At 49.9% G+C, this 20100-nt stretch overlaps 1 protein-coding gene and 1 pseudogene across 2 annotated transcripts; one reads left to right on the top strand and one right to left on the bottom strand.

Moving 5' to 3' along the window:
• The first annotated feature begins 1991 nt into the window (after positions 1–1991).
• Positions 1992–18437, top strand: LOC105706836 (carbohydrate sulfotransferase 6). 2 transcript variants are annotated; one of them, XM_012437459.3, is made up of 3 exons: positions 1992–2371; positions 15475–15549; positions 17234–18437. In XM_012437459.3, exon 3 carries the CDS (start codon positions 17250–17252, stop codon positions 18435–18437), a length of 1188 nt encoding a protein of 395 aa, XP_012292882.1. In that variant the 5' UTR covers positions 1992–2371; positions 15475–15549; positions 17234–17249. The 2 variants fall into 2 exon arrangements, with proteins under 2 accessions (XP_012292882.1, XP_012292883.1); XM_012437460.3 differs by lacking the exon at positions 1992–2371 and adding an exon at positions 10910–10974.
• Positions 7001–7693, bottom strand: LOC105706750 (high mobility group protein B1-like; annotated as a pseudogene).
• Positions 18438–20100: the final 1663 nt, after the last annotated feature.

Below are 20100 nucleotides of genomic sequence, written 5' to 3'. Positions count from 1 at the left end.
ATGCAGGATATCAAGTCAACTGAGCTGTAACCCATAGATAAGTCATATTTGAGATAAATTCCTAATTCTTCCTAGTCCAGTTTCTGCCAAGGCAGGTCAGGTGTCTAATGCCCCACTAAGCTCCCGTCTTGAAGCTTATTAAAGCAATTCTCTCTGCCTCCATCTTACCCCATCCCCCACCTCCTCTCTCCATCTCCTTATTCATGCTTTGTAAAGAGGTTTTGGATCTTTCTGGCCAGGTAATTTCTTTTTTTTTTGAGACGGAGTTTCGCTCTTGTTACCCAGTCTGGAGTGCAATGGCGTGATCTCGGCTCACTGCAACCTCCGCCTCCTGGGTTCAAGCAATTCTCCTGCCTCAGCCTCCTGAGTAGTTGGGATTACAGGCACGCACCACCATGCCCAGTTAATTTTTTGTATTTTTAGTAGAGACGGGGTTTCACCATGTTGACCAGGATGGTCTCGATCTCTTGACCTCGTGATCCACCCGCCTCGGCCTCCCAAAGTGCTGGGATTACAGGCGTGAGCCACCGTGCCCGGCTGGCCAGGTAATTTCTAAATATCTATTAAGGAAATGTAAATTACATGACCCTAAGTAAAATAATGACTGCCTGCCAAACCCCTACCCAGAGTTATAATGGTTGGCCTTCCGGCACGCATCTTTCTATCCTGTACACTATTTCTAACTTTTAAAAAATCATGAACAGGCCAGGCACAGTGGCTCACACCTGTAATCCCAGCACTTTGGGAGGCCAAGGTGGGTGGATAACCTGAGGTCAAAAGTTCGAGACCAGCCTGGACAACATGGTGAAACTCTGTCTCTACTAAAAGTACAAAAAATTAGCTGGACATGGTGGTGGGCACCTGTAATCCCAGCTACTCAGGAGACTGAGGCAAGAGAATCATTTGAACCCTATAGGCAGAGGTTGCAGTGAGCCGAGATCCCGCCATTACACTCCAGCGTGGGCGACAAGAGCGAGACTCCATCTAAAAAAAAATCAAAATCAAAATCATGAACAACACTTATGTAAACCCTGTATATAAATCCGTTTCTGGTTTATTTCCTTAAGATATATCCCAGAAAGGAATTATCAATCCAAAAAGCTTATGACCATTGTTAAGGATTGTAATTCATCTTGCCAAACCACAACCAGGAAAGACTGCTCATTTCTTCTCCCTGCAGCAGGGACTTCTTGTTTAAGATCACATCACTAATTACAAGACCTTCAAATGCTTTATCCTCTTCAGATGCCTGGACTCTGCCCTGTTATTTGTAAGGGGAAAATACCTTATTTATTGAAAAGTATCATGTCTTTTTCTGGACCTGCTATGAAGCCTACACCTCTCTCGGCCAAGACTAGGGCAGGGAATGAGCAGGAGGAGGGGAACAGCTGCGGGCCCAGCTCCTAAGGCCACCTGGTCTCTCTGCCCCTCCCAGCTGGGACACCGCACGGGGTCCCTGTGTTATCCAGGTGCCTGGCTCTTGGCTTAGGGCTGAGGTTGGGGCCTTGGGAAGGGTTTGGATTCCAAGTCACTTCGCTGCAAGGATGCCCCCGAAGAGCGAGAAGGGCCAAGTTAAGATTCTACTTCCTTCATTAGGATCTTTGTCCAGGAGCTCCCTTTCTCTGGGGATTGGGCAGGGGGTAGGGTACAACGTTCATTTGTGGTCAGTTAGATGAGAGGTAACTCTGCCAGCGCCCTTTGACATCCTCGGCTAAACGGTGCGCCTCTCAGAGCCCAGCCCACCTGGGCCCTCTTGCCCTGCCTTCGGCCAGCGCCCCTCCCCCGAGGCGTGGCCCCTCGGTCGGGGGTGGGGAGGGGGAGCCTAGGACCAACCGGCTCCTTCCTTCCCCCACCGTCCTGGCTCCTGCCGGCCACCCCGGGACCGCAGCCACGTCTGAAAGCGCCTCATTGTGTGCGCTCCAGGCGAGCAGCACCGGGCAGCGCCGAGGGTTGTGGGCTGGAGCACAGGGAGTAGAGGGTGCGGGCGGCAGTGCCAGGCTCGGGAGGGGGCTCTGCGTCGGGTGCCTCCCTGTGGTAGCCCCAGGACACCCCCACCCTCCACATCCCATTCTGGGACGCCTGCCCTGTTCCCAGATTCGCTCTGCCTCGAGTCTCCAGGAGCTTCCAGTGTCTTGGTTCCCCGACTCACATCCATGCCTCTTAGAGCCCCTTTCCTGGCGTCACCGGGTGTCCCGTCATAGTCTTGGGACCTTAAGGAGCAAGTCAGCTCTGCGGACCCTTCATTGAAGAGAAAGCGCTGGCTGTGCGGTGGAATTTGGAAGAGACGAAGTCTGGGAGCCTTTGCTGAGCCCAGGAGGGAGGCGTCCCCCTCCCTGCCGCAGCAGGTCGGGCAGAGACGCCAAGCTTTGGGGTACGTTGTTTCTTCACTCTCCACACTTGGGTGGGCCGGGAGCCTGACCAGTGGCACAGTTGAGGACGCTCCTCTGTCCTCACCGGGGACCTGGGTTGGCGGGAACAGCTGGGGGTGGCTTTTCCATCAGCAACGTGGAAAAGGCATCGCCGCTGCTGGCGCCGGTTTGGAAGTGTCTTGCTGAGGCTTCGGCTGAGCACAGAGATCCTTACTGCGCGGGGGAGGCGTGGGAGGCCCTTTTGTCTCTGCTTGGGTTTCAAAGGGCATGGCTTTCAAAAGCTCTCCAGGGGCTTTTTCCATAGAATTATTGAGAAACAGTAGCTTGGTGGGTTAATTTGGAACCAGGCCCAGGGGAATTGGAGTCCTGCGAGTCCTGCGTCACCGCTTCTAACGGCTTCATCTTGGGCTTCAGGACAGGCCCACTGGGCCTCAGGACAGGTGCCTAGCAAATGTCGACTTTCCTTTCTCTTCCCTCTCACACGGAGGTAAGGCAGTCGAGTTTCCCATTTTTGAGGATGGGAAAACTGAGGTCTGAAGAGCAGAAAGGACTTAGCTGACTTGAACACACAAGCGAGTGGGTCGAGTACCAGGGCCTGGGAGAGTGGTGAGCCCCTGGGAGAGCCAGGGCTGAGCTCCTCTCCAACCTGGGAGGCTGGGGCTTTTCTGGCCTTTACAACAGAGTCAACTGGAGCACAGAGAGCCAGAGAGTGACCTGCTCAAAGTCACACCCCTCACTGGTAGTAGAGACAGGATTTGAACCCAGTCTGGCTTCAGAAGCCAGGCTTCTAAGGCCGGGTGCGGTGGCTCACGCCCATAATCCCAGAACTTTGGGAGACTGAGGCGGACAGATCGCCTGAGGTCAGGAGTTCAACACCAGCCTGGCCAACGTGGTGAAACTCTCATCTCTACTTCAAATAAAAAAATTAGCTGGGCGTGCTAGCGGATGCCTGTAATCCCAGCTACTAGGGAGGCTGAGGCAGAAGAATCACTTCAACCCAGGAGGCGGAGGTTGCAGTGAGCTGAGATCATGCGACTGCACTCCAGCCTGGGCAACAGAGCAAGACTCCACATCAGAAAAAAAAGAAGCCAGGCTTCTAGCCATGACTCTGTAGCTTCCTCTGTTTTATATGTCCTTGTGAGATCCCTGCCTGTGCCTGCCACATTCTGTTGCTGGGGCACTGGGGCACCTGAATCCAATAGGGCCATTGTCCTCAGGTTTTCCCTCATTCGAAGACTTTCCCTTGAATTCATAGAATATAATTCTATTCTATTCTGTGGCCCAGGAAGATTCCAGAACGTGCACTATGTGCCAGACATTGTTCTGCTTTATAAATATTCACTCACTCACTCTTTGAATCAAGCCCATGAGTTGAGTTATATTGTTTCCCTGGGTTTACAGATTTTCTTTTAATCAAGCAGGCACAGAGAGAATGAGTAACTTGCACAAGATCACACAGTAAATGGTCAAGTGGGCTTCACACTCTTAACCACAGCGCTCTATACCTATTGTCTTAATTGAGACAAAACAATTCTGCTTCTAGTGTCTTGGGAGGGGAGATAGGTCTGGAAATGCATAAACAAGATTGGTCTGGGTAGTGATAATAGCATTAACAATTTCTCAATATTACCTGTTAATCAGTCAATATTGAGGTATATCTAATTACCTCTAGGGTATCTCCTGGCGGATATTTTTTTCAAATCAGAATCCAAATAAGTTTCACATGTTGCATTTGACTATGTGTTTTGAGTTCTTTTTTTACTTTTTTTCTTTTTTTCGTTTTTTGAAACGGAGTCTCACTCTGTCACCCAGACTGGAGTGCAGTGGCTCGAAATCAGCTCACCGCAGCCTTGGCCTCCCAGATTCCAGTGAGTCTCCTGCCTCGGCCTACCAGGTAGCTGGGATTACAAGCACGTGCCACAACGCCCAGCTAATTTTTGTGTATTTAGTAAAGACCGGGTTTCACCATGTTGGCCAGGCTGGTCTCGAACTCCTGACCTCAGGTGATTTGCCCTCCTTGACTTCCCAGAGTGCTGGGATTACAGGTGTGAGCCACTGCACTCAGCCTGAGTTATTTTCTTCTAAAATAGTCTCTTCTTTTTTCTCTCTACGTCATTGATTTGGAAGAATGATTTACTTTTTGAAAATAAGGTATTTAAAATAAATGGTTAATAAACCAGAGAACATTCCAGATTATCCCTGTAATGAGAGGGCTCTGTCAGTACTTAGGGAAACAGGTGAAGGTGCTAAAAGCACAATCACACTCTATACCATGCATGTGTTGCTGCAGAGGAGAAGTGGGGAGCCCTCAGACTTTATGGCCTCCAGCTGTAAAGTACTATGATTTAGACTAAGTCAGGTGCTATTCGAATTGCAGTGTGAGAATCCCTAAAGCGCCCAACCAGGAAAAAGGGTTTATGTGTTGCTATCTGCTCATCTGCTCCGAAATGCCCTAGAGCGGTGGCTCTGAGCCAGGGAGGCTTGAGGCTCCTTTCCCAGGCTAATTAGAATTCATTTCCCAGTAGATTCTTGAAGGCAGATCTGTTTCACCCAGCAGCATCTGGGCCTTGTAGTCCCAGCCTACTGCCTCTGGGGGATGCCACGCAGCTGCATCACCAGGACTGGCAGAGGTGGCAGATGTGGCTGGGGATGGGGGGCCAGGCACGGCTTCAGCCACAGCCTGGCCCAGCCCATAGTCCTGGGGCTGAGAGTATGCTTGGGAGCGTTGACACCTTTTAGTGCAGGAATTCATGCCTCTGACCTTCCCTGGCTAACTGGGTACTCAGGTCAGCTGGAAAAGTGATTTGCAGGCTTCTGTCTCTCTGTAATGACAGCTGGAGAAAGACAAACTCCACCTTAGCCTCCTTTAAACAACTAGAAATTTCCGATTTTATCATCATTGTAATAAAAGTCTAACGTAGACTGTCTGGAAAATGCAGCAAAGCACTAATAAGAAAAGAAATGACCTGTAAATTGGCCATAGAAAAATAAACACCAAGCTTCAGTGTGCATCTCCCACACTTTCTAATTTTTGAAAAATAATAGCTTTATTGAGATAGAATTCATGTACGTTAAAGTTTATACAATATATCTATATAAATACATTTTTTTAGGTGGAGTTTCACTCTTGTCACCCAGACTGGAGTGCAGTGGTGTGATTTCAGCTCACTGCAAACTCTGCCTCCTGAGTGAGAGCAATTCTCATGCCTTTGTCTCTGCCTCCTGAGTAGCTGGGATTACAGATGCCTGCCACTATGACCGGCTAATTTTATTTACTGATTGATTGATTGATTGTATTTTTAGTAGAGACAGGGTTTTATCGTGTTGGCCAGGCCGTTAAACTCCTGACCTCAGTTGATCCACCCATCCAATCTAAAGTGCTGGGATTACAGGAGTGAACCACTGTGTCCAGCCCAAAGTTAATACTTTAAAAGTGTTCGAGTCACTGGTTTATGGTATATTCAGTGTTTTCACATTGAACTTTGTATGTATCAGCGCTTTCTTCCTTTTTATACCATATTTTGTTTATTCATCAACTGATAGACATTAGGGATGTCTCTCCTTTTTGGCTATTACAAATAATGCTGCTGTGAAAATTCATGAGCAAGTTTTCACGTGGGCTTTTGTGTTCCGTTCTCTTGGGTGTGTACCCAGGAGCGGTTCTGCTGCATCCTGTGTTCTCTCTGTTTCACCTTTTGAGAAACCACCAAACTCTTTCTTTAGGAAATGCACCATGTGACATTCCCACTTTATGAGGATCCCCACGTCTCCATCATCTCACCAACACTTGTAATTATTATTATTATTATATGTTTTTTAAGACAAGGTTTCATCATGTTGGCCAGGCTGGTCTTGAACTCCTGATCTCAGGTGATCTGCCCGCCTCGGCCTCCCAAAGTGCTGAGATTACAGGCGTGAGGCACCATGCCCGGCTCACTCGTAATTATTATAATTACCTTTTTTTAAAAAAAAAAAAAATTGTATTTACTTAGAAGCATTCAGAATGTCAACAAAACAACTTTTTTTTTTTTGCAATTACAGACTGGTATTCAGTTAACAGAACAACAGTTATTTCGTATAAGCTTCATCAGAGACAACTGAAGATGAAAAAACTACCATCCCCATATATAACTAATTTGTGCTGTGCACCAACAAGAACCTGCTTTAAATTTCCGTGCCAATTTACAACCCCCATACTGTACTAGGCAAGGTTAGTGGCTATTGAAAATACCACCAGGACAGGGCTACCTAAAGACACATTCAGTAGTGTGTTAACTATACAAAAAAGACACTGTACAGTTTAAAAACAAATCTCTGGTGGCTCAAGCCTGTAATCCCAGCACTTTGGGAGGCCGAGGCGGGTGGATCACGAGGTCGAGAGATCGAGACCATCCTGGTCAACATTGTGAAACCCCGTCTCTATTAATACAAAAAAATTAGCTGGGCACAGTGGCGCGTGCCTGTAATCCCAGCTACTCAGGAGGCTGAGGCAGGAGAATTGCCTGAACCCAGGAGGCGGAGGTTGCGGTGAGCCGAGATCGTGCCATTGCACTCCAGCCTGGGTAACAAGAGCGAGACTCCGTCTCAAAAAAAATAAAAAATAAAAAAAAATAAAAACAAATCTCTTACACTTCAATTTTTTTATTTAAAAGGAGTGAGTTGTGTACAGGGGGGTTAAATGCTTTATAGACAAAAAAAACTGCACTAGAACCAACTTATTCATCATCATCATCATCTTCCTCCTCTTCATCTTCCTCATCTTCCTCCTCTTCCTTCTTTTTCTTGCTTTTTTCAGCCTTGACAACTCCCTTTTTGGCTGCAGCGGCCTTCCTTTAGCTCGATGTGCAGCAGGATCCTTTTCGTATTTTTCGTCACTTCGCAGCCTTCTTTTCATAGGGCTGCTTGTCATCTGCGGCTGTGTCATTCCACATCTCTCCCAGTTTCTTCACAACATCACCAATGGACAGGCCAGGATGTTCTCCTTTGATTTTTGGGCGATTCTCAGAGCAGAACAGGAAGAAGGCCGAAGGAGACCTCTCGGGTGCACTGGGATCCTTGAACTGCTTTTTTGTCTCCCCTTTGGGAGGAATTTAGGTTTTCATTTCTCTCTCATGACGGGCCTTGTCCACCTTTGCCATATCTTCAAATTTTCCTTTCTCTTTAGCAGACATGGTCTTCCCCCTCTCTCAGCACGTTTTAGAAAACTCTGAGAAGCTGACCGAAGCATCTGGGTGCTGCTGCTTATGCTCCTCCCAACAAGTTTGCACAAAAACCGCATATGATGACATCTTGCCTCTCGGCTTCATAGGATCTCCTTTGCCCATGTTTAGTTATTTTTCCTCAGCGAGGCACAGAGTCGCCTAGTGCCCGTCCGGCTCTCATTTGCCCTGGCGCTGTCTCTATGGAGCTCAGTGTACTGCCTATAATTAATTACCTTTTTTTAATTGTAACCTTCGTGGTGAGTGGAAAGTGATTTGTCACTGTGGTTTAATTGGCATTTCCCCACTGCCTGAAAATGTTGAGCTTCTTTCCATTTGTGTATCTGCTTCACAGAAACGTCTTCTCAAATCCTTTACTCAATTTAATTTTTTTCTTCACTCATTCTTAAATTTCTTTATATATTTATTTTTTGAGATGGAGTCTTGCTCTGACACCCAGGCTGGAGTGCAGTGACGCAACCTCAGCTCACTACAACCTCCACCTCCCAGGTTCAAGTGATTCTCCTGTCTTAGCCTCCTGAGTAGCTGGGATTACAGGCACACACCGCTATGCCCAGCTAATTTTTTGTATTTTAGTAGCGATGGGGTTTCACCGTGTTGCCCAGGCTGGTCTCAAACTCTTAAGTTCAGGCAATCTGCCCGCCTCAGCTTCCCAAAGTGCTAGGATTGCAGGCATGAGCCACCGGGTCCAGCCTACTTCTTCTTATATTTCTTCAATATGCTCATTCTTAAAAAACTAAATAGGACGTTTGCCTAGTTTGTGTTGAGTTGTAAGACTCTTTTTAAATTCTGGGTACAAGCCCATTCTGTAGATATGATTTGCAACGATTTTCTCTCATCTGTGGGTGTTGTTTGATATTCGTGTATTTTTAACACCCAGCCAACTGTGTGAAAAATACATGCACATCAGAGAACACCCACAGATGGGAGAAACGCATATGTGTATGTCAGCTTTGTTACTTGGGATTTCCACTTGACACCGTGTAGTGAAGAGCTCTAAAGTCATGCTGCTAGGCTTCCGATTCCGGCTCATCAGCCATTGTGTGAATTCTTCAGCAAGTCCCTTTTCTTTTTTCCTTTTTTTTTTTTTTTTTTAATTTTTGAGACAGAGTCTTGCTCTGTCTGGAGTGCCGTGGCACAATCTCAGCTCACTGCAACCTCTGCCTCCTGGGCTCAAATGATTCTTCTGCCTTGGTCTCCTGAGTAGCTGGGATTATAGGCGCACACCACCATGGCCAGCTAATTTTTGTATTTTTAGTGGAGATGGGGTTTCGCCATATTGGCCAGGCTGGTCTTGAACTCCTGACCTCAAGTAATCCTCCCGCCTCAGACTTCCAAAGTGCTGGGATTACCAACATGAGCCACCATGCCCCACCTCCCTTAATTTTTCTATGCCTCAGTTTCCTCATCTATAAAATAAGGATGATCTTCAGGTCTGTGTCATAGGATCAAATCAGAAAATGGATGGGAAAGGCTGGGCAGGTAGGAAACCCTCATAGATGGTGTTTGCGGGAGTTCCTGTCCTGCCCGCCATGAACACTCATCTCCCATCTTTCCTCCCTCCTTGCTTTAAGTTTTATCTTATTTTCTGTTTTCTTTCTCTCCTTTCTTCCTCTTTCTTTTGCTCTTTTTAGCCTTCCCCCTTCCAAATGCCCAGGGCTGTACTAGAGCAGTTTGGCCCTTGTGGTAGCTCTTAATGCCTCGAGGCCACTGACTGTCACTGGGAATCTGTTTTTTCCAGACTTTGGGATTTTTTTTTTTTTTGAGACAGAGTTTTGCTTTTGTTGCCCAGACTAGAGTGCAATGGCACAATCTTGGCTCACTGCAACCTTCACCTCCTGGATTCAAGGGATTCTTCTGCCTCAGCCTCTGGAGTAGCTGGGATTACAGGTGCCCGCCACCACGTCGGCTAATTTTTGTATTTTTAGTAGAGATGGAGTTTTACCAGGTTGGCTAGGCTGGTCTCAAACTCTTGATCTCAGGTGATCCACCCGCCTTGGCCTCCCGAAGTGCTGGGATTACAGGGGTGAGCCACCGTGCCCAGCTGCCTTTGGGATTCTTGAACAGGGATGGCCTCCAGCCAGCTCTAAACAGAGCAATCTAAACCTGGGATCTATACCTAGCGTTACGTTTTGTTCCTTTAGGTTCTATGAACAGGGCTGGGACAGGCTGGTAACAGGAAGAGCTGCTGTGCCTTGTTGTCGTTGTTTTGGTGGTTTTTTTGTTTGCTTTTTGTTTTTGAGACGGAGTGTCACTCTGTTGCCAGGCTGGAGTGCAGTGGCGCAATCTCAGCTCACTGCAACCTCCACCTCCTGGGTTCAAGGGATTCTCTTGCCTCCCATGTTGGCCAGGATGGTCTCAATCTCCTGACCTTATGATCCGCCTGCCTGGGCCTCCCAAATTGCTGGGATTACAGGTGTGAGCCACTGCGGCCAGCTTTTTTTTGAGACAGAGTTTCATTTTTGTTGCCCAGGCTGTAGCACAGTGATGCAATCTTGGCTAACTGCAACCTCCACCTCCCAGGTTCAACTGATTCTTTTACCCCAGCCTCTCAAGTAGTTGGGATTACAGGTGACTGCCACCATGCCTGGCTAATTTTTTTTTTGTATTTTTAGTAGAGACAGGGTTTCACCATGCTGGCTAGGCTGGTCTCGAACTCCTGACCTCAGGTGATCCACCCACCTTGGCCTCCCAAAGTGCCGGGATTACAGGTGTGAGCCACCACCCCTGGCCTGAAGCTGCTGTGTCGAGGGCAGGCAGAGCTTGGCTGGAAGTTAGTGCTTCCCAGAGACCCAGGATTCCTGGGCTTCAGGTCGACCCTGCTATGGAAAACTGTCTTAGGTTGGTTTTCCCATTTTGCTTTTTCCTATCTTGCTTTTCCCATTTGCAAACAGGCATAACCATAGCTCCTTCCTAGGTCTTTCAGGCCAAGAAAGGGTAGGGATATTTAGAAGATCCTGTGACTTTAAGGTGCTTGGCAGAAAACTATGTGAGCTATTGGGGAATTCTCCCTCTGGATGTGAACCACAGAGTATCTGATTGCAATTGGCAAATATTTATTCGTGTCTTCTATTCATTTGGTGTTTGAGACAGTCCTTGAGATTCTTTACATTTTATTGAAGTATGCCATTCATCAGAGTGCAGCTCATGAAAGTTCAGCTTGGTGAACTTTCACAAATTGAACACACCCTTGTATTAGCACCCTCAAAGAGAAACATAGCAGGGGCAGCCCCCAGAAACTCCACCCTGCAACCCTTCCCACCTCACCCCACCAAAGCGTTCCACTGTCACTATCTAATCACCACTCTTGGGTGTAAGTGACAGAAACTCATCTCCCAGTGACTGAAGCTGAAACTGAATGCTTCCCGCAGCCGAGGGGTCCGTGGGTAAGCCTTGCACAACTGGATCTAAATGCTTAGAAGATGCCGTCAGCTTGCCTGTGAACTTTCTCTGCTGAGTTCTCTTCTGTGTTGACTTTATACCCAGGCAGTTTCCTCTTCCTTTGTGATGAAGAAATTCCAGGATTGCAGTTGAGCAGATGTCCCATTCCTAGGCCAGTAGTTCTGTGTGGGCTGGGGCGGTAGGGTCAGTGTGTGGAATATTGAGGCGAGCCTGTCTTGGGACACGTGACCGGATCAGCCCCATCTGAGCCACATGCACTTTTGAGTGGGTGAGGGTGGTTCCCCAGGAAAAAGCCTATAGACTGTTGTCAGGAGGAAAAACAGGTACTGAGTGGACAGAACCGAGCAAGTCCAGTATACCTGGGCAGTGCCAATTCTCACACTGCTCACCAGAGAACAGATGTTCGCTTGCAAAAAAAACACAGTCTCAAGCTCCTGGTTGCTCACAGGCAAGAGGGGAGGGAAAAAGGCTGCAGGGCAGAGTGGGGTGTGCCTGGAGAGGCACAGAGGAGGCACCCGCAGGGGAGGCTGAGATGCCTCCCTGTGGGAGTCAGGGCTGGGCACTCACAGCATGGGGGGAGGGGGTTGGGAGAGATGGAGTGGGGCTTTTTGATGAAAACTGATGATTCCCTGCGTTCTAAAGCCTGGGATGCGGGAGATGAGGTCGGAAAGCTGAAGGTTGCTGAATAGGAGAATGGCAGGATCCGACGTGTGGTATAGGCACCCCGGGGGCAACTGTACAAGACGGACTGAAGGGAGGCCGGTGGCGGCTTTGCCAGAATCCAGGAGAGAAGGATGCAGCCAGGACCAGCACGACCCTCCCACAGCTGGATGTCCAGGCCATCCACTGGGACGCCATCAGGTCCGTTGACCGTCACGTAGACAGACGTGTCTTCGATGTCCCCAACTCGATTGTCAGCTCCACCAGGATTAGGATCCTGAGCACTGGCTTTCCTGGATTGAATCTTCTGCCGATCTTATCTTTTCTCTGCTTTCCAACCTTTGTTTGTCACTTATGTTTTCTGTTCTACTTTTCACATCTTTTAAATTTTTCTTTCAACCTTTCTAATATCTAATGCAGTTAGCCCCAAGGAAAACTAAGGGAAACGAGCAAAAACAAGAAGGAAGTGGACTCCTAGTCACTGACGCGCCTCAGCTGCGAGCCGGAGTGTTTGGCCATGGTTTTAGAAGGTCTCGCTCTGTTGCCCAGGCTGGTGAGCAGTAGAGCGATCATAACTTACTGCAATCTTGAACTCTGGGGCTCAAGAGATCCTCCCACCTCAGCCTCCCAAAGTGCTGAGATTAGAGGTGTGAACCACCGTGCCTGGCCTCCAGGCATATTTTATCCTTTCTCAAGCGATGTGTAGTATTTTGACAAAAGTACATTTTAAAAAGAGTTCATATCAAAAAAACATTTCTGTGGCTTAAGGACCACTGCTTAGGGCGTTCCTGGGTACCAAAGCGAGAGACAGAGCTTTCTGTTCCCTTTCTGGCCTTTTGTACTTTTTCGTTCCACGCTCCTCCTGAAAAACGTGATTATTTTCATTATCATTATCATCACCATCAGCACCATTAACGACTTGTTCAAAATTTAAAGCAGAATTGCTTCTGAGGTTGGGGGGCTGGAGAGGGCATGAGAGACAGGAAATATTACTGCCTTCTGTCTCAAAAAAGAAAGAAAAAAAACAGCTGGCAGTGAGCTCATCTGTACTTTTAGAATTGTTTTTTGTTTTTGTTTTTGTCTTTTCGAGATGGAATCTTGCTCTGTTGCCCAGGCTGGAGTACAGTGGCGCGATCTCAGCTCCCTGCAACCTCTGCCTCCTGGCTTCAAGCAATTCTGCCTCAGCTTCCTGAGTAGCTGGGACTATAGGCACCCGCCACCACACCGGCTAATTTTTGTATTTTTTAGTAGAGACCGGGTTTTGCCTTGTTGGCCAGGCTGGTCTGGATCTCCTGATCTCAAGTGATCTGCCCTCCTTGGCCTCCCAAAGTGCTGGGATTACAGGCATGAGCCACTACACCCGGCTTAGAACTTTATACAACATCTTTGTGTTACCTTTTCCAAAAATTAAACATATAATAAATATGTGCCCCTCATAAAGAGAAAGGGGAAGGAGATAGGCCTTCCAGAATGGGAAAGTTCACTGGACAAAGGCTTAGGAGTGCCACACCCACCACAGAACCCTGCAGGGAGAGTCTGCTTCTTGGATTTATATATATATATGTTTATGTATATATATTATATATATAAAATTATTTTCATCATTATCGTTACCAACATCACCATTAATGACTTGTTGGAAATTTAAATATATACATATATATATATATGGGTTTTTTTGTTTGTTTGGTTTTTTTCTTTGAGATGGAGTCTTGTTCTGTCACCCAGGCTGGAGTGCAGTGGCACAATCTCTGCTCACTGCAACCTTTGCCTCCGGATTCAAGCAATTCTCCTGTCTCAGCCTCCCGAGGAGCTGGGACTACAGGTGCCCACCACCACACCCGGCTAATTTTTGTACTTTTAATAGAGACGGGGTTTCACCATATTGGTCAGGCTGGTCTCAAACTCCTGACCTTAGGTGATCCACCTGCCTTAGCCTCCCACAGTGCTGGGATTACAGGCATGAGCTACCCTGTGCTCAGCCTATTTATTTATTTATTTATTATTTATTGTTGAAACAGGGTCTCACACTATTGCCCAGGCTGTAGTGCACTGACACAATCTCTGCTCACTGCAGCCCCTGCCTCCCAGGCTCCAGCAATCCTCCCACCTCAGCCTCCTGAGTAGCTGGGACTACAGTTAGACACCACTGCACCGGGCTAATTTTTGTGTTTTTAGTAGACATGGTGTTTGGCTATGATTCCCAGGCTGGTTTGGAGCTTCTGGGCTCAAGTAATTTGCCTGCCTCAGCCTCCCAAAGTGCCGTGATAACAGGTATGAACTACTGCACCCAGCTGGCTCTTGGACTTAACCCTGCCTCTTTCTCACTGGGTATTCACATATCTGAGCCCCACTGCTTCAACTAAAATGGACGGGGATGGTCATTGCTGCCTCCTAGGGACTTGGGATGATAACATTCAATCATGAAGACAAGAGCACCTCTCACAGGCCCTTCCTGACTGTTTCTTCCTGATGTTGAACCCTTGGCCCAAATGGCCACTGTGCTGACCATAAGGCTCCTACCAGAAAGCTCCCAGCTAGGAACTGGTCTTCTGGAGACTCTGTGGCATAGGATGATTCAGCCACCTTCCTAGTTCTTGAGTTTCAATAGTAGGATCTCACAGCAGTTCCTGTAGTGTATGAGTCACTTAAGAAGACCTCCAGCTTTCCTGGAACACAGGTAACAAATACCTTGGCTTGAGGTCAAGCTCCTACCCAGGCAAGGGCTGGGCTGGCTAGGGCAACCATGTTTGGCCCAGAGCAGCAGGGTCCTGCACTCTGCAGGGAAGAATCACAGGTGGGAGAGGCCCACAGCCTCGGATCAGAGGTGCCAGGAGCTTGGGAACAGGAGCCCTGGGGTCCCAGCTTGTCCTCAAGGACTCAAACCTTGAGTCTTTCCCCTGAAAAATGATATCATCATGCCCACCTCAGGGCTCATTGAGTAAATCATCCAGTGGACTTGAAGCACCTAGCACTTGTGATCATGAAACTTAGCAAATATGAGTTCCCTTCTCCTCCGGCGCCCCACTGGCAGGGAGCCAACCATCGTCAGCCCACTGGCACTAAGGAGCATTGATCATGAGCAGAGCAGATGAGTGGCTACTCTCCTCGTCTTCCAGGTTTTCCCAGAGTGGGCATGGGATCTGGAGTTGGCTGGTGACAGAGCTGTTGGGCATCCTCCACCCACCCCTGTTGCTTCCTGATGAGGGGAAGAGGCAGAGATGGGATCTGCTCTGAAGTTAGACCCTGGCTTCTCAGTGGTGACCTGGACAGGGGAGGGGAAGGCAGGGAGCAAAGGATGCAGGAACAAGGAGGAGACTTCCAGGCCCCTCCCTTCCAGAGTCCCCCAGCCTTGAGATCATTGCCGAAGCAACAGCTGCAAAGAGCAGAGCACTCTGGGACCTTGGAATGTGGGAGGCAGCTCCGTGTTCCTTCCACCCTGTGAGACGTGCATGACGTTCTTAAGGTCCACTAAAGGGCTGGCGCTTGGAGGCCAGAGGATGGCCTGGGAGTTACTGAAATTGGAAATGGAGGTGGCCTGTGGGTGTCCCCTCTTGGGGGAGACTCCCCAGGGGGAGGGGTTCCTCTCTCATGTAGCTGAGCACAGGGACAGTAACAGTGATGGATGCATGTGTGTAAGAAATGCTTCCCAAGGCCCTCTCTCCATAGATGTTTGCAGCAGCATCTCTCACAACAGTTCTGAGAGGTTAAATGTTGCAAATCCCATTCTACAGAGATGGAAATCGAGCCTCAGAGAAGTTACGTGGCATTTAGGGGTATCTTCCCCTGTAGAGTGTGACTCCATCTCCCTCCTGCTTTACTAGGTGCTGAGGACCCTCCAAGCATCTCCGATGGAGTTGTGATCAGCATTGCAGCACTCCCAGCAGCCCTGGGCGGTGGTGAGTCCCCTCAGCTGGCCAGGACAGTACTCTGCTGTCACCTCTCTGCTTCTCTGGCTCCATCCTAGCTCCCCATCAACTGGTCTCCTTGCAAACCCTCAGGGCTCCAGGACACCCTCCCTCTGGAGTCCATGCTGCCTTCAGCACTTCAATCCCCACCAGTGATGGCAACATTTGGTGTTCTTTGTCCACTTTGTCTGTTTGCTCATTTTTTTTTGTTTCTGAGACAGAGTCTCACGCTATTTCCCAGGCTGGAATGCAGTGGTGCCATCTCAGCTCACTGCAACCTCCACCTCTGGGTTCAAGCGATTCTCCTGCCTCAGCCTCCTGAGTAGCTGGGATTACAGGCATGTGCAACCACACCCAGCTAATTTTTGTATTTTTAGTAGAGATGGGGTTTCTCCATATTGGTCAGACTGATCTTGAACTTCTGGCCTCAGGTGATCCACCCGCCTCGGCCTCCCAAAGTGCTGAGATTACAGGCATGAGCCCCCACACCCGGCCATACCTCTCTATTTTTTTTTTTTTATCATACAGTGTGGAAGCACACACTGTAGCAAGTTCATGCCTCAGTTAGGGGCGTGACTACCTGTCCTTCCTGTCCATCCAGGATATTCAAACATGTTCCCATTTTCCAGTAATCCACCCAAATCCTGTGTTATGTGCTGGTACCATCCCCTTTTACAGATGGGTAAACTGAGTCACAGGGTGATCTAATATTTGGTTCGAGATCACAGGCTGTGTATGTCAGTGTAGTGTGGAAAGTTAAAAAACAAAGGAGGCTGGGTGCCGTGTCTTATGCCTGTAATTCCAGCACTTTGGAAGGCTGAGGTGGGTAGATCACCTGAGGTCAGGAGTTGGAGACCAGCAACCTGACCAACATGAAGAAACCCCACCTCTACTAAAAATACAAAATTAGCTGGGCGTGGTGGTGCATCCCTGTAATCCCAGCTACTCGGGAGGCTGAGGCAGGAGAATCACTTGAACCCAGGAGGCAGAGTTTGTGGGGAGCCGAGATCACGCCATTGCATTCCAGCCTGGGCAACAAGAGTGAAACTCCATCTCAACAACAGAGGGAAAAAAAAGAGGAATAAGATCACAGGCTGCGTGGAAGAGCCTCAGGGAAACACACCACCACACCCAGTTAATTTTTGTATTTTTAGTAGCAACGGGGTTTCTCCACGTTGGTCAGACTGGTCTCGAACTCCTGACCTCATGATCTGCCCACCTCAGCCTCCCAAAGTGCTGAGATTGCAGACGTGAGCCCCCTGTACCCGGCCATAGCTGTCGATGGTGCCGTGACATCCACCAGAGCGCCCACCGGCTCAACCTAAAAGAGTTTCCTCACAGGAATTCTTAAGCAAAAGACAGGAATTCTGTTTGAAATATATTTCCCTCTCCAGATAGAGAGTGGTAGTGTGGGTAGATAACTAAGAAGGTAGGACTCATATACAGACAGATTTCCCACCGCATTCTGCATTTGTACTTTTGCTCTCAGCTAGACTGGATCCTGAGTTATGTCTTAAGGCCACATATCCGGGAGAGCGCCCCACTGAGACCATCCTGTTCTTGGGAGGCTGAGGTCTGGTGGTTGAATCTGCTCGCTGCAGGCACTGGGCAGTAGCTGGGGCGCGGGATGGGCGTGCAGGCTGCAGTCCCTAACCGCTGCACTCTCCTCCCTAAGGCCCCCGGCAGTCAGCATGTGGCTGCCACGCGTCTCCAGCACAGCGGTGACCGCACTCCTCCTGGCGCAGACCTTCCTCCTTCTCTTTCTGATCTCGCGGCCAGGGCCCTCACCCCCAGCGTGCAGTGAGGAGCGCGTGCACGTGCTGGTGCTGTCTTCGTGGCGCTCGGGCTCGTCCTTTGTGGGCCAGCTCTTCAGCCAGCACCCCGACGTCTTCTACCTGATGGAGCCTGCATGGCACGTGTGGACCACCCTGTCACAGGGCAGCGCCGCAACGCTGCACATGGCCGTGCGCGACCTGGTACGTTCCGTCTTCCTGTGCGACATGGACGTGTTTGATGCCTATCTGCCTTGGCGACGCAACCTGTCCGACCTCTTCCAGTGGGCCGTGAGCCGCGCACTGTGCTCGCCACCCGCCTGTAGTGCCTTTCCCCGAGGCGCCATCAGCAGTGAGGCCGTGTGCAAGCCACTGTGCGCGCGGAGGCCCTTCAGCCTGGCCCAGGAGGCCTGCCGCTCCTACAGCCACGTGGTGCTCAAGGAGGTGCGCTTTTTCAACCTGCAGGTGCTCTACCCGCTGCTCAGCGACCCGGCGCTCAACTTGCGCATCGTGCATCTCGTGCGCGACCCGCGGGCCGTGCTGCGCTCCCGGGAGGCGGCGGCCAAGGCTCTGGCGCGCGACAACGGCATCGTGCTGGGCACCAATGGCACGTGGGTGGAGGCCGACCCTGGCCTGCGCGTGGTGCGTGAGGTGTGCCGTAGCCACGTCCGTATCGCTGAGGCCGCCACACTCAAGCCGCCGCCCTTCCTGCACGGCCGCTACCGCCTGGTGCGCTTCGAGGACCTTGCGCGGGAGCCACTGGCAGAGATCCGGGCACTCTACGCCTTCACCGGCCTGAGTCTCACGCCACAGCTCGAGGCCTGGATCTACAACATCACCCACGGATCTGGACCTGGTGCGCGCCGCGAAGCCTTCAAGACTTCGTCCAGGAATGCGCTCAATGTCTCCCAGGCCTGGCGCCACACGCTGCCCTTCGTCAAGATCCGCCGCGTGCAGGAACTGTGCACTGGTGCTCTGCAGCTGCTGGGCTACCGGCCCGTGTACTCTGAGGATGAGCAGCACAACCTCGCCCTGGATCTGGTGCTGCCACGAGGCCTGAACAGCTTCAGCTGGGCATCGTCCACTGCCTCGCACCCCCAGCATTAGTGGAAGCCACAGTTGTAGAGGTCACCAGGCCTGGAGTGGGGAGTGCATTGTGCAGAGGTGGCTGGGTGCACGGAGAAGCATGTCCCTATATTGACCAAGGAGTTCGTGGTCCCCCCATGAAGTAGGCAAGGGCTGCCTGTTTCTTTCCAGATTGATTCTCGGTTTTTCTTTGAGTCCTCTGGAGCTGCCTTCTCATCAGGTGCACTCTTCATCGAAAGCAACTCTTGTCCCTACCTCCTCCGGGCACAGGGAGTGCGTTCAGATGACTTGGCTCCCACTCAAGGGCTTTCTTCCCCTTTAACTTTCTCCTTCTGGGGACACATCCTGCAGCAGCTGAGGGGGAGCCCTCACACTGGCTGGGAGTGAAGAGGCACGGTGGTGATACGGCTGCAAAAGTCTGTACATCACATACACAGGCACACTTGGCCAAACTCAGAAGTGAAGGGACTTGTCCAAAATCACATGGTGAGAAGGAGGATGAAGAGAGCAGAGAACCTGCCTCCTGGGTGAGAAGGGTCAGATTTTCCCATTTTAATTGCTTTAGGGAAGAGCAGGCAGAGTCATGGCCAGGGACACAGCTGAGAGATAGAGGAGGCTGTGAATGCTGAGACCAGAGCTTATCATCCTGTACAAGCCTGGAGGGAGGCAGTAAGTGGGAAAGGTGAGAGGGCTGGGGAGGCCTGGGCAGCAAGCCAGGCATAGGGCGTGGCAGAGCAAGAGGGAGGCAGCAGGATCAGTGCCTGGAAGGCAGGGGTGGCCGGTCGTGGGGAGTGGAACTCATCAGGCTTGCCGGGAGGTTGGAAGGGAAATGGCTCTGGGCTGGATCTGTCTTCCATTGGTTCTTCTGGGCCAGGCCCTGGAGGAGAAGAGAGGAAGATCCCTGCCTATGAGCCACACCATCTAGCTCTGGTGGCAAAGGGGCTTAGTAAAGGGATGCTGGGTGTGTAGAGGGCTTAGTCCCGAGCTCAGGAAATGAGAGCTAATACGTGCCCAGTACATGTTTAAAAGAAAAGCTCACAGAACCACTGGGAAGAACAAGGAAGCTGAATTAGCCACATAAATGAACTCAGATCACATTGGAACACAGAGCTGTTCTGGGAAGTGTGTTGGCTGCCACCAGAACTTCTGACCCTGTTACCTGTGAAATGAGGCAGTTACCCTCATGGTTGCCATCAGTTACCAGGAGGGATGCTGGTTGTCACTGGCTTCTGATTCTCATTCTGGGTTTGGCCACAGGTTGGGGGAACCTGGATTGTGGAGCTACATTCTCCCCGCAAAGTGGGCAGAGCAAGGGGGATCTGGCATTTTCTGCTTTACATGGAGGAAGCACAGGCACATTAGCCTTGAAGCTGAAGCTCATTTTAGGTTTCTTCCAGCTTCAGAAGCTTCAACCAAATGAAACTTGAATCTGTCTCTTGTGACAGGAGGAAGGTTATTTAAAACCCCAGATTTATGAATGGGTTCTACGTGGCTTAGAAAGTATCTTTCTTTGTTCTTGTTCAGGTGATTGTGACAAAATAACTTAAGACTGGGTAACTTGGCTGAGTGTGGTGGCTCATGCCTGTAATCCCAGCACTGTGGGAGGCCGAGGTGGGTGAATCACCTGAGGTCAGGTGTTCAAGATTAGCCTGGCCAACATGGCAAAACCCCTCCTCTACTAAAA

Source organism: Aotus nancymaae, unplaced genomic scaffold (genome assembly GCF_030222135.1).
Source record: "Aotus nancymaae isolate 86718 unplaced genomic scaffold, 86718_ANA_hifiasm-v0.15.2.pri h1tg000030l, whole genome shotgun sequence".
Taxonomy (NCBI): Eukaryota; Metazoa; Chordata; class Mammalia; order Primates; family Aotidae; genus Aotus; species Aotus nancymaae.
Note: the sequence above shows the minus strand (reverse complement) of the source record. Positions and strands in the feature narration are given on the sequence as shown.